The 13,048-nt window shown below is 35.8% G+C and overlaps 1 protein-coding gene across 1 annotated transcript in view; it reads right to left on the bottom strand.

The window, feature by feature from the left end:
- Positions 1–2,749: 2,749 nt before the first annotated feature.
- Positions 2,750–13,048, bottom strand: part of LOC142341352 (carboxypeptidase D-like) — a 58,195-nt gene continuing 47,896 nt past the window's right edge. Inside the window, exons 11-13 of the mRNA XM_075392279.1 lie at positions 4,829–5,117; positions 4,091–4,264; positions 2,750–3,261 (exon numbers count right to left, since the gene is read on the bottom strand). Coding sequence (XP_075248394.1) covers positions 2,870–3,261; positions 4,091–4,264; positions 4,829–5,117 — 855 coding nt within the window. The 3' untranslated portion in view covers positions 2,750–2,869. The remainder of the gene's footprint in view (positions 3,262–4,090; positions 4,265–4,828; positions 5,118–13,048) is intronic.

The raw sequence follows: 13,048 nt of genomic DNA on the forward strand, positions 1-13,048 counted from the left end.
ACAGGTTCCAGCCTTTTTTGTTGTAAACGCTAATCTTTACTTTTTATTTGTTTCAACCGATGTTCTTAACTTTGAAACTGAGTTTTAAATAACATTTTTGAGATTTTGATACTGGTCAAAAATTTTGGTTCTTTTTTTTGTCTTTTAACAGTGCACCATTCAATACCCTATTGATTTTAAAGTGTGACCAGAAACAAAATTTACCCGAAATGTATTGCGCGTTTAAGGGCTTCAAAGTATTGTTTTTTGCAATTTATTTATATTTTGAGTTTTTCTCTATTTGTTGTTACGACTTAGTGTCAATACAGGCAGAGCCTATTGGCTTCTGAAGGAATTGCAGGTGTTTATATTTAGTATCTACCAGTTGTAAAAGCTGATGGCTGATAGTTGTTATGACTTTTGCAGTTATTTGGTTTCAAAAGTCCCGACTTTGCCACTTTTTGTTTTCCTTTTGTTGAATTGTTGCCTAGAATCTTAAAGGACAGATAACATCTGCCTTGCTGTAAAAGTCAAGTTAGTTTTATTTTTAAAGATTTTTCCCGTAAATAATGTTTTGTATTGGTTTATATTGGTGTGTCTTGTCTCGTGGTCTCATTAATGGCACGTCCCAACGTCCATCTGATGCTGCATTGTTTATTTCGTTGTGGTAGTAGTCGATAGTAGTATACACCAATTGTTTTCAGGGTCTGAATCTTTGATTGTTTCGCATCTTTTTCATTTTGTAGACAATTAAGTCCACCATGTGGATGAGTGGAGTTGGAATAATATGTGCAAACTCACAATACCGAGCCTACTTGTTTCTTTTGACTCCACATTGACTTCAACTGTCCCCGATTTCACCTGTCGTTGTGGTCAACTGTCTCTTTGTTCAACTGTTGACAGCTGTCGCCTAGGGATTTGTAACAATTTCATAAAATTTGAAATAGATTATCAAAGTCAGTCTAATTTGACACTAAAAGGGAAGCTGAACTCATGAAGTTGTTTCAACACCACAAACGGTAGCATATTTATTCAACTTATGAGGCTATTTTACTAAGACTAGTTTTCATAACCGTTGTTATAAAAGTCAGAGTTACAAGAACTTAGTTTATGAAAGGAAGTCATTCGAAAAGAAAAGGGTTAGCAACGGTGTTTCTGTAACAAAAATTACCATCGTTTCCATTTGGCGGCCTTTGAGAACGGTAGTTCCCTTCTTCTGCAACAAAAAATGATGTTTTTGGTGCAGTTTGATATGCTAACGTTTTTCTACGGAAAACCCTACTGCAATAGTTTATCCAATGTACTGATTTCATGCATACAGGCTATCAAATTCAAATACGAAACTTGATGTGCCTAACTCAGATGCACAAACTTTCTTTAACATTTATCTAACATCCTTCAGGCAAAAATTGCCCAAGAAACAACTAGACAACAGACTAACGTCGGAAGCACTGCTCTCGAACTTGTGGGAGCTCGAATCTATTGGAGCCTGCTAAACTCTCTAAAAGGGGCATCAAATGACGTCATAAGAGGTTATTTTGTCTCACTATCACCACCAATAAAGTATAAAGTAAACAAACCACCAATTTTGGCGCACTTCTCACTTGACTTACTAGTGAACTGCTGCCACTTGATTTCAGCTGCCGACCTGTGCATTTTTAGCGAAATGGGCAGAATTTAGAAAAACGAAAAAGTCAAGTATAGAAATCACTCCAGAAGTCAGAACGCTCAAGCAAAAATTTTGCAAAAAAAAGATCAATGCGTTTACGATTATTGCTTCAAACTTCGTTCGAGAGCAACTAAAATTTACTTTCAAAGTATCCATTTGCCATATACGTTTTTGTATGGTAATTGCAGGGATGAAGATGGCAAGCAAGATGTGTCTCTCAGCTGTCCAGGCTCTCTCATTTTTGTTCAAAACGGGCTACATCGGTTTAGCAAAGCTTAATTTTCAACGAAGTATATAACTTATAATTCAAGTTACAATTTCTTGAAATTATCTTTTGACCTTTAATAATACCAGCGGCTGCTTTCTGTACTCTACATTAATAACTCCATGCGAGCCCCATCTTAATTGAAGCAACCAAGCAGTCAATGTTCAAAAGGAGGTCCAGGTTTGAAAACAAGACAATATTCAAAATGATATTCAACAAAGTCAATAATCAACGAAAATTTCCAGGCTTAGAAATGTACTTCTTCAAGTGCTAATAAATAACTAATGACTGACACAACGCTCTAGAACAGCTAACTGGCTCGTTTAAGCTAGCTAATTATATTTCAACCTGCTTCAGGCCGGGGCAATTGGGGTATTATAGGGGATAACTAAGGAGCTACAATTAACATCATTAAAGGATATTATGGTTCAGTAAGACCCAAAGAGAAACATAAACCGACAAATGTCGGAAGAATTTCTCTTGAACGACAGGCGAGGGAATTTAATTCATGGTCTTTAGTCTAGATCAATTTTTCTTTATGGGTGCAAAAAACTTCGACCCCACCGGGATTCGAACGATCAATGGCCACCCGCACTAACCACTGCGCTACGAGTAACAAAATTTTGCTATGCTGCAACCGATTATATATTAGCAACTTCGGAGCAGTACAGATCACTCAAAACTGATGAACGAAAGCGTGAAAAAATCACTTGAGAAGTCAAAGAAAATTCTAGAAGAAACGCGCAAAATTGTCAAGCGAAAAAATTGCATAAAAAAGACACACACGTTTACAATAATTACTATGAACTTCGTTCAAGGGCAATTAAACAGTCAAAGTGATTAAAATTTCAAATTGAACATTGTTGCCTTTACAAAATGTTACAAACGGAGAATAAACAGCTATGTACACAAACCAAGGAACGAAAAACGAACTTAAACTTAAACGAAAGACTGATCTATATATTATCTTCCCGATTTTTTCGCGAGTCCTCCTTCAGCAACCTATCCGACGACCTGGGATCAAAATCGATACCCAATTTGGCGGAACTGTTACTATTTTTCCCTTTACTCTTCGTAAAATAATCGGAATCGTCATAATCTTCGTCTGAAGTAGTCTCGTGCAAGTTGAAAATTTCCAGATTTTCACTCCATTTCTCTTTAATGTTCACTCCTATTTGCATTTTCATGCGTGACCTGTTGCTTGGGAATGTGTTGCGATTGTTGATACCCCATTTGCAGCTACTGCAGCAGATTGAGCGCTGTCTGTTATTTTTGTTACCGTAGGTTGGACTTCTTAGAAAGCGTATGCAGCACCATATGGTTGACACAATAGCCACTATTGCGCAGCCTAAAATACTCAACATATGCTAATTATTCCCACTACTTGGCATTAGGCCAAATTTTGAAAAGGATTATTGCAAGCGAAATCCACACGTAAATGTATTTTGATTTATCGCAAAAATGTTCTTTATTTCCTTCAGACTATTCTAGGATAAACAGGTCTTTTATACTGAAGGAAACATATCGGATAGCGATAGGTCAAAATTAGTCTAATATTTTACTTTGGAGCAAATGAAAACCTCTCATTAGTTGAAAACTTTGGCATGCGGAATTACAAAACTATCAATGATGTATTATAATTTGGTCAGTCAGTATCGTGTAAAACATGAACTGATTACGATCAAACCATTAATTAATTAACATCTTATTAACTAATTAATCCATTAATTGATACGCAATTGCTGACTGAGATTGCACAGCGTTTGTGTCTGAACTTACTCTGAAAGCTGAAATTATTTAACTTATTAGGATTTCGTCAGTTACAAGGGTACAAGGGACAGGGTTTTAACACCTGAAATTTTTAAGCTGAAGACGAGAGAAATGTGAAGACGAGTGAAATTTCACACACAGTATTACAGATCATCCAAATATTTATCTGCTTCAAATTCAGGCAACGCTCTGTCATATTGAGATCACTGCACTTTTCACTCGTCTTAAACAGGCTCTATCAAATTGATTTTGATTTCAAGAGTAAACATCGTCCGTTAATTTAAATTTAAATCCGCTTTCTCTATGATTTGAATTCCTCGAGTCCAATGTGTGTCTGGAGTCCGTGATTTGGGATCTAACCGTTACCGTGGCTAAAACTGACACTAACACGCCGCAAATATACTTACATGTGACAAGCGCAATCAGTGCGAGAGAAGCTGCTATCCTGTGTCTGATGTTGGGCATGACCAGAGGCTGTGGGAACACCATGTTTACGACATCAGGAGAAGTGGCATTCTTGTTCACGAACACAGGCTTGCTCAGCGTCTGATTGCGCCACGAGGCACTAATATTCTGTGGACCTGCAATAGACGTACTACTAACTACAATGTAAGCAACCCAAGTGCTTTATGTACCTCTTCATTTGTTCGATATTACCCATAAGTTTGCGGAAGGCGTATTATACTCGGACGTTTGGCACTAGGTCAAAATTGAACAGTGCTTTAGAGAACTCGTCAGATGGCTTCAATTTCAGTAGTTTTTCGCAAATCGATTAACTCGTTCTTATCTGAGGCAAATCGTTCTTATCTGAGGCAGTACCCTACAATTCCAAAAGGCATTAGATGACGCACAAACAAACATTAATCTTATGAGGATTAAATTTTAGAAGATAGGTGATAGCTGCCTAAGCGACTTAGTGCCCTATTAAATCAAGGGTGCTAATGTTTATTCTGAAACTTACTTAGCAAACCAAAGGGGCAAAATTACTTCCCGCGCTGAGCTTTTGAAAGAAAATACAAAGTTCAGTTGACAACAACCCTATTTTTCATCCTACACTATGTAATTTATTGTACATAATATGCTCTCCATGAGTCGGTCATTATTTACGTTTTTGAATGTACTAATTAAGTGATTTATTTTTAAACCTGGCTGAGTGACGAGTAGCTGATGTCTGCCTGCACTGGATGTAGGCCGTCTGTTTGAAAAGTTACATGCACACGAGATCTCCAGGTCTTCAATGACGTAACTGCCGGCAGAGGTCTGAGCAATCAAGACTACTGAGTGGCTAGACACGTTAGAGAGGAGACATCGAGTGTACTCTGAGAAGTTCCTGTACTGATTCGTCAAATGAGTTGCTTTTGCTTCTTCATTAGGAGCGCAGCAACCCAGACCCACCATGGCTGATGAAATGCCCCACTCATTATGAATGCTTTCCTAAACACAATTGAATATATTTGACTTTTGTTGAGAGTAGTACACCGATTTTATAAAATGTTCGAAAGCAAAATTGATACATTATGCAAGGTTGCATCAATCGATTCGAAGGAAGTTGTTTTCGAGTTTTTGTAGAACTAAAATAAATTTCGTTGCTCAGGGGAGGGTGGAGAGAACTATATGCTTAACTGGCTTCTTCAACCAAATTTGACCGATCGTAGGGAGTGCTATCATTAGAATAATCGAGTATATAATGTTTTTATTGTAGGGTTTCCAAAATTTCATTTAAAATTCACTTAAAAATACATTTTCCATCAAAGTCAAGCTTTTTAGAACTTATTATCAATTTACCATAAACCTTTGTTTTTCCAAAAAATTGTAGGGGTTTGTCAAACGGTTGTCCATGGTTACATTTAAGATTATGGCTAATATGCCATTTTCGAAACCTTTTGAAACTTTCACAGACATGTATCGAAAAAATTTGTGAGCGGTAACAATGTCAAAACTTCCTATCTCTTGCTTAGATTAATTTAAACATAAACCGACTAACGTCGGAAAAATTGCCCTCGAATGACAGACGGCGCAATTTAAATCAGGGGCTTTAGCCTAGATAAATTTTTATGGGTGCGAAAACATCGGCCGACGGTAGGATTCGAAACCCGACCTCCTGAGTCCGATTCGGATCTTTTCCGTTTGTGCCCCCAATACGTTATGCTCCCTCCAATCACAGATCACGTTTCATTACATGGTAAGTCATTGTAAAAAATGGCACGCGCGTCTGTAGGGTGCCAATAGCACGACCCACTAAGCTGGTGGGGGGGGGGGGTACAAACGCAAAAGATCTACCTATTCCGTCACCTCGAGGGAGGTATTAAGCACTGCGCTATCAGGGCCGTGTCATCTAGTCTCTAACAATTGGTTTTGGCTAAACAACAAACGTTATTCGGAGTTAGAGCAAATGAAAACATAGCTGGCAGATTGCCAGAAAATAGCCGCAATAGATTTGTAGATCTGCAGTCTCAAAAAAACAGTAAAAAGACAGACCAAAAAAATTCGTCTTTTCATTGAAGGCTGATCTGTTATATTTTGATTAAAAACCTGTACAAGTTTTTGCTGCCTCTATTAACTGCTATCAAATAACCTTCATTTAGAGTGATACATACCCATACAACAAAAAACACTCCACCAAGAACGAAAAATGACGTCACGCACGCAATTCAGTTGAAATTGCATGAACGAATGAAGAAAAAGCAGATTTGAAGTGGTTGTAACGTTACATGGTCGTAACAAAAATCGCGACACGAAATAAAAAAACCAAGAGAAGGCCAATAATAGCCCCAGCTATCGCTGTGCGGCTATTAAACATAGCCGGCAGATTGCCTGAAAATAGCCGCCGTCGACGCGCTAGACGCACATTGAGATTGAAAAAGAAAACGAAAGAAGAGATTTATATTGACAAAATTTTCCAAAGTTTTCCTAAGTTTCAAAAATTTTTCTAATTGAGTGTGCAGTTTCAGTTAGATTCTAAACCTATACTTACCGCAGCTTCTAAGTTGAAGGGTTTTAAGCTTAATACTAACATCAGCTAGCAATCGCTCTAATGAACTTTGATAACCTAATGCACTATGACCGGGCTTTATCGGTTTATTCCGTTTCTTTTGATTTTGCTCTTTTGACAATGACAGTATTCATCACATTGCGTAATTGAACGCGCGAAAGAATTTTAAAATCAATTCAGTTGAAACAGCGAGTGAATTAAGCCAGAAGTCAAACGTGAAAATCGTGAGTTATGTAAAACGTGATCAAAAGGTAAAGTGAATTAAAAACACAAAGCAAGACAAATCCTGAAGTACAATTCAAAAAATTTCCATTGACTAAACAAAAAGCTAGACCTAGAACGGACTATGAGTGAATTGGAAAAAAATTCCAAAAAATCAGATTTCAAAAAACAGAAAATCAATATACAAATGCCGCATATGTACAAAAAACCACTAGCGAGAAATCAAAACTTGGTTCAAACAAAAAACTAGGCCTAGAATGAACTATGAATGGGTTGGGAAAACCATTTAGAAAAAAAATCCGATCAACCTAATTGAAAAAACAGTAAAAATCAAAGTGAAATTGCAGCATGTGAATAAAAAACCACTAGCGACAAAGCGAATTTTTGTTCAAACACCGTTTTCTCACTCTAATTCAAAATTAGAGCGAAAAAAGTTCACACCGCAAAACCACTCACTTTTCGCTCCACATCCTGTTTCCGAGTGACCAAAATCACTACTCCAGTTTGACTTTAAAATTCAATAAAATGTGTGAACAGATCTTGAAAAAAAGACAGCGCCCAATACAATTCGAATTCTTTGAAATGTAAAAAGGAGAGCGCCTAAATAGTAGCCGTCTGAGAGTCTGACGGTGGCTACTAATCACTAAAAACAAAGAAGTGCACAAAAAAGTCACTTGAGAAGTCAAAGCTTATTCTTAAAGAAAAGTGCAAAACGGCCAAGCAAAAAATTGGCATCAAAAAGACACACACGCTTAAAATAAATGCTTCTCATTCGAAAGCAATTAAAAAGCAACAACTATGGGAAAAATACTGAGCGTAAACTACTTAAAGTGATCGTCTATTCGAAAATATTTGTTGTCGGGGATGATTAGTATTTTGAATTCGTGAAGTTTTTGAGGCCATATGGAGCCATTATCAATTACCATTATCTCTGAGACATTTACTTTTCTTATTGAACAAAATGATGTTTGAATTCTTTTTGCACACAGAATTACGAAAAATTCACATTTTTTATACTGTTGCGAGCTATTTTTATGTTGAATCGATCTGGTGTCGGACAATCATCGCAATTTGACAGATTTCTCATTGTGTATCGAGGAGACCAAAGAACACTTTTTATCCTATCTTGTCTTCAATAAGTTAAGCCCAACTAGGGAGCCGTTAAAAAATATTGCGCATTCAAAGGACAAAGCACCAAATTTTCTGACAAATGCTACAATTTGTATAAAAGAAAAAAACATAATCGACTAACAAAAAAAATTGCTCTCGAACGACACGCAAGCCGTTGACTTAGCAAGAGTCAGTTGGGGCTTGAAGACTTATTTTTGCCCCATTTGCATCTTCGCTATTTCGCTGATTGTTGTCTAGACTTTGTTAATTTGGTAATAAACATTATAAACATAACCGACTAACTTCGGGTAAATTGCTCTCAAACGACCGGTGAGCGGCTGGCTTCGTCAGTAGCTAGCAACGGTTTAGTGAAGCCAGTTTTAGCTTAAATGAAGGGGCGTGAGTTGAGGTAACAGATGATATCACACCAAATAACAGCAGCTGAAGTGCGGCACCAACAAAAAGTTAAGGAAAGAGAAGGAGATAGAATGTGCGCGAGACAAAACGTGAACGAGAAATAGAAGGAAAGATATCTAGCTTTCTAAGTAATTAAATCATATAGAAAAAAAACAAAGCGGAAAAATCCACAATTCGCTGTGAAAAAAATCAAAGCCATTTTTGTCTCTGGAGTTCTGTCATGTAAACCGTCTGCAGGACTCAAAAAGTTTCGTTGCCCAATAAACATCGCTAAACTCAGAAAAGGAAAAAAAATTAAAAAAGTTTAAAACAATCGCCAAATTTAACAAAATCTTGCCAAAAGTCATGAGATTATTATCTTCAGAACCATTTCATTTTCTCAAGAGACTATCCAGTGACCCCATTTCAAGCCTTAAATAGTTTCACTAGCTCAAAGATCCAAGAACTTGGAACATAAAAATTTTTCAAAAATTTGAAAAACTCTTAAGATTTATCAAAAAATTGCCAAAATTCGAGTCATTAGAATATTGATAAACGTTTATTTAACTCTAGAAACTATGAAGCAGCTAATTATGAAACCTCGGAGGAGGCCCCTGGTGAAATCATTCAAAAAAATAGAAAAAATACGTTTTGCAAGTACGTTTTTTATAAAACTGCTTAAATTCGTGAAATTGAAATCCTTAAAAACATTCAAACACATCTAGAAACTATGCAGCAACATGTTATGAAAATCTACAGGAGGTTCCTTGGCTCTTGAGACTGGAGAAACCTAAAAAATGGAGAACAATTTCAAAAAACTTGAAAAAAATTGCAAAAGATTTTTAAAAAATTGCTTAAATTCGCAATATATAGATTCTCAAAACATTCCATTACATCTAAAAACTATGTATTAGCCTATTTTCAACCCCTAGAGGAGGTTGCTTGGCTCTTGATACTGGAGAAACCTAATAATGACAAAAATTGAAAAAAAAAATTGGAAGTTTTAATAAAAAAGTAAAATGGGTCAGACGAAAAATCGGTCAAGCAAAAAATCGCATTAAAAAAGACCAACAGGACTAATATAATTGCTAAACTTCGTTTGGTCGTAAAAAAAACAAAAACAACAGGTTTTTTTTAATGCCAGTCAAATATTTATTGTTTTGCTATCCTAAAGAATACTAAATAAATACCTTTAACAAATAATTTCGCCCAAACTTTGAAACATAGCCGACATATTGCCGGAAAATAGCCGCGATAGATGCTTGTGGGTATGACCAGCAGTCTTTTAATAGACCACTAGACTTTTTGGGTTAGATTCGGACTGTCATTTTTATGACACACAGAAGCTCTATAAGGAGAAAGCCCTAATAGGGCTTTTCAAAATTAATATTCGAAATCAAAAACTCAAGACTCTAATAATCAAGAACAACAATTAGGTCGTATTTGTTTGACACTACTTAAATCCACGCTAATCAGTTAAGAAGTCATTTTATTGAGTGTGGTAAGTCACGCAATTGACCTAAAAAAAACAAAAACGCGGGACGCAGGGTAAGACGAAACAAAAATCTGTTAGACGAAGAAAAAAATAGGAGCGCAATAATAGCCGCCTGGAATTGCTGAAGCGGCTATTAATAATATAAATCAAAAAAGTAGTTAACTATAAAAAAAGTCGTAAAAAACTCAGACGTTAAAAATAGTCGTAGACGTTAAAAAATACTCGTTTTATTGTCAGAAAAGCTTAATCCTTTTTAAATTGATGTTTATAAGAAATTCGTTGCCCAGACTCTTTCTCTTCCTTTCTATTCAACCTCAAAGTCAGTTATTGATAGTTTTGATGAATCATGGCCAATTAAAAGGTTTAGTATTACCAAGGCAATTTAATTCGAAAAAATCAAACCAATTTCGTCGCACTTTTCTGCCTTTAGTAGTAAACTATCATCATTTGAGTTCAGCTGCTTATAAATATGAAGAAGAGAGAGAGAGAGAGAGAGAGAGAGAGAGGGACCAATTTAGATTACGCAAACAAAAACATAGTTGAGTAATATTTTAAGTTCGCAAACAAAAACATAGTTTATGAGTGAAATTTTAAAACTGTAAAGCTAAAATTCAGCACAAAAAGCATAAGATTACCATAATTGCTTGCAACTTCATTCGAGAGCAATTGAAATAAAAATAAACAGAATGGAGACAAAATTTTGAAGCATTTTTAAAATGACGTAATAAATGTTTGTCAGAGAGTTCTGTTTTGGTGTGAATACAGGTCAAAAATTTTCGCTTAGTTTTCAAATAGCTTCTTTTCATGTTACTTTCGTTCAATTATAAGTACGTGGCCATGTCAAGTGTACGCCAGAAAGTGTAGCAAATTATTACTTTTCTGAGCTCGAGACTTGAATCCTCAGAAGATTACAATAAGGAAACTCTTCGTCGTTTCCATTACAAATTTCTACTGATTCAGCTTATATATGACAAAAAAGTTCTGCTTTTGAGTCGCATACCTATGAAACAAGAGCTTTTGTTTTATATTATGAGTATTAGGTCACGATCTATATTTTGTACACTTCATACTATATTCGTTCTCTTTGAGAGAACACTGGATAATATTTCACAAATCTTCTAACCATTAGAGAGTTAGAACATTATGTGCGTCCGCACATTACTGAGCCTCCATATTATCATTAATTGATGGCGATTTATGGTATTATTTGTCTAGAAAGGGGCGACACTTATAACATTTGTCAAATCACTTGAACTTTTTACATTAACAAGAAGATACTAGCAAATTTAACAAAGGAGCGGCCGCTGCATGAATTTCTTCTAAAAAAATTCTTCTAAAAACATAACCGACTAAACGTCCGAAGAATTGCTCTCGAACGACTAGTGGGAGCTCTAATCAATTGCAGCCTGCTTCAGTGGGGGGGGCTAAATGGGACTAAGAAGGTCAATAGTGGGCTTCAAATAACCAAATTAGAGGTTAACATATACCACTATTAAGATTTAAAGTGAAAAATGGCACCAGTTTCGGCGCACTTTTCATTTGACTTTTAGTATTAAATTGCCGCCAATTGGGTTCAGCTGCTTGAAATTGTGATTGAGAGAGAATTTTAGATCACGCGAAACGCATAAAGTCAAGGGGGTAAAAGTCACTCGAAAAGTCAAAACGGTCAAGCAAAAATTTTGCAATAAAAAAGACACATACTTTTACAATAATTGCTTCTCTACGAGAGCAATTAAAAACTATTTCATAAAACATTCTGGATTGTCAGGATAAAATTTTTCTTTTCACTGGGTATCAAGATATCGCAATGGATCGTTAATAGTTCAGCTCACAATCATTCCAGTCGGAATTCCCGCCTTTTGATTTTGCTCTTTTGACAATGACAGTATTCATCACAGTGCGTAATTGAACGCGCGAAAGAATTTTAAAATCAATTCAGTTGAAACAGCGAGTGAATTAAGCCAGAATTCAAACGTGAAAATCGTGAGTTATGTAAAACGTGATCAAAAGGTAAAGTGAATTAAAAACACAAAGCAAGACAAATCCTGAAGTACAATTCAAAAAATTTCCATTGACTAAACAAAAAGCTAGACCTAGAACGGACTATGAGTGAATTGGAAAAAAATTCCAAAAAATCAGATTTAAAAAAACAGAAAATCAACATACAAATGCCGCATATGTACAAAAAACCACTAGCGAGAAATCAAAACTTGGTTCAAACAAAAAACTAGGCCTAGAATGAACTAAGAATGGGTTGGGAAAACCATTTAGAAAAAAAAATCCGATCAACCTAATTGAAAAAGCAGTAAAAATCAAAGTGAAATTGCAGCATGTGAATAAAAAACCACTAGCGACAGCGAATTTTTGTTCAAACACCGTTTTCTCACTCTAATTCAAAACTAGAGCGAAAAAAGTTCACACCGCAAAACCACTCACTTTTCGCTCCACATCCTGTTTCCGAGTGACCAAAATCACTACTCCAGTTTGACTTTAAAATTCAATAAAATGTGTGAACAGATCTTGAAAAAAAGACAGCGCCCAATACAATTCGAATTCTTTGAAATGTAAAAAGGAGAGCGCCTAAATAGTAGCCGTCTGAGAGTCTGACGGTGGCTACTAATCACTAAAAACAAAGAAGTGCACAAAAAAGTCACTTGAGAAGTCATAGATTATTCTTAAAGAAAAGTGCAAAACGGCCAAGCAAAAAATTGGCATCAAAAAGACACACACGCTTAAAATAAATGCTTCTCATTCGAAAGCAATTAAAAAGCAACAACTATGGGAAAAATACTGAGCGTAAACTACTTAAAGTGATCGTCTATTCGAAAATATTTGTTGTCGGGGATGATTAGTATTTTGAATTCGTGAAGTTTTTGAGGCCATATGGAGCCATTATCAATTACCATTATCTCTGAGACATTTACTTTTCTTATTGAACAAAATGATGTTTGAATTCTTTTTGCACACAGAATTACGAAAAATTCACATTTTTTATACTGTTGCGAGCTATTTTTATGTTGAATCGATCTGGTGTCGGACAATCATCGCAATTTGACAGATTTCTCATTGTGTATCGAGGAGACCAAAGAACACTTTTTATCCTATCTTGTCTTCAATAAGTTAAGCCCAACTAGGGAGCCGTTAAAAAAT

This window comes from Convolutriloba macropyga, chromosome 6 (genome assembly GCF_964194025.1).
Source record: "Convolutriloba macropyga chromosome 6, txConMacr16.3, whole genome shotgun sequence".
NCBI lineage: Eukaryota > Metazoa > Xenacoelomorpha > Acoela > Convolutidae > Convolutriloba > Convolutriloba macropyga.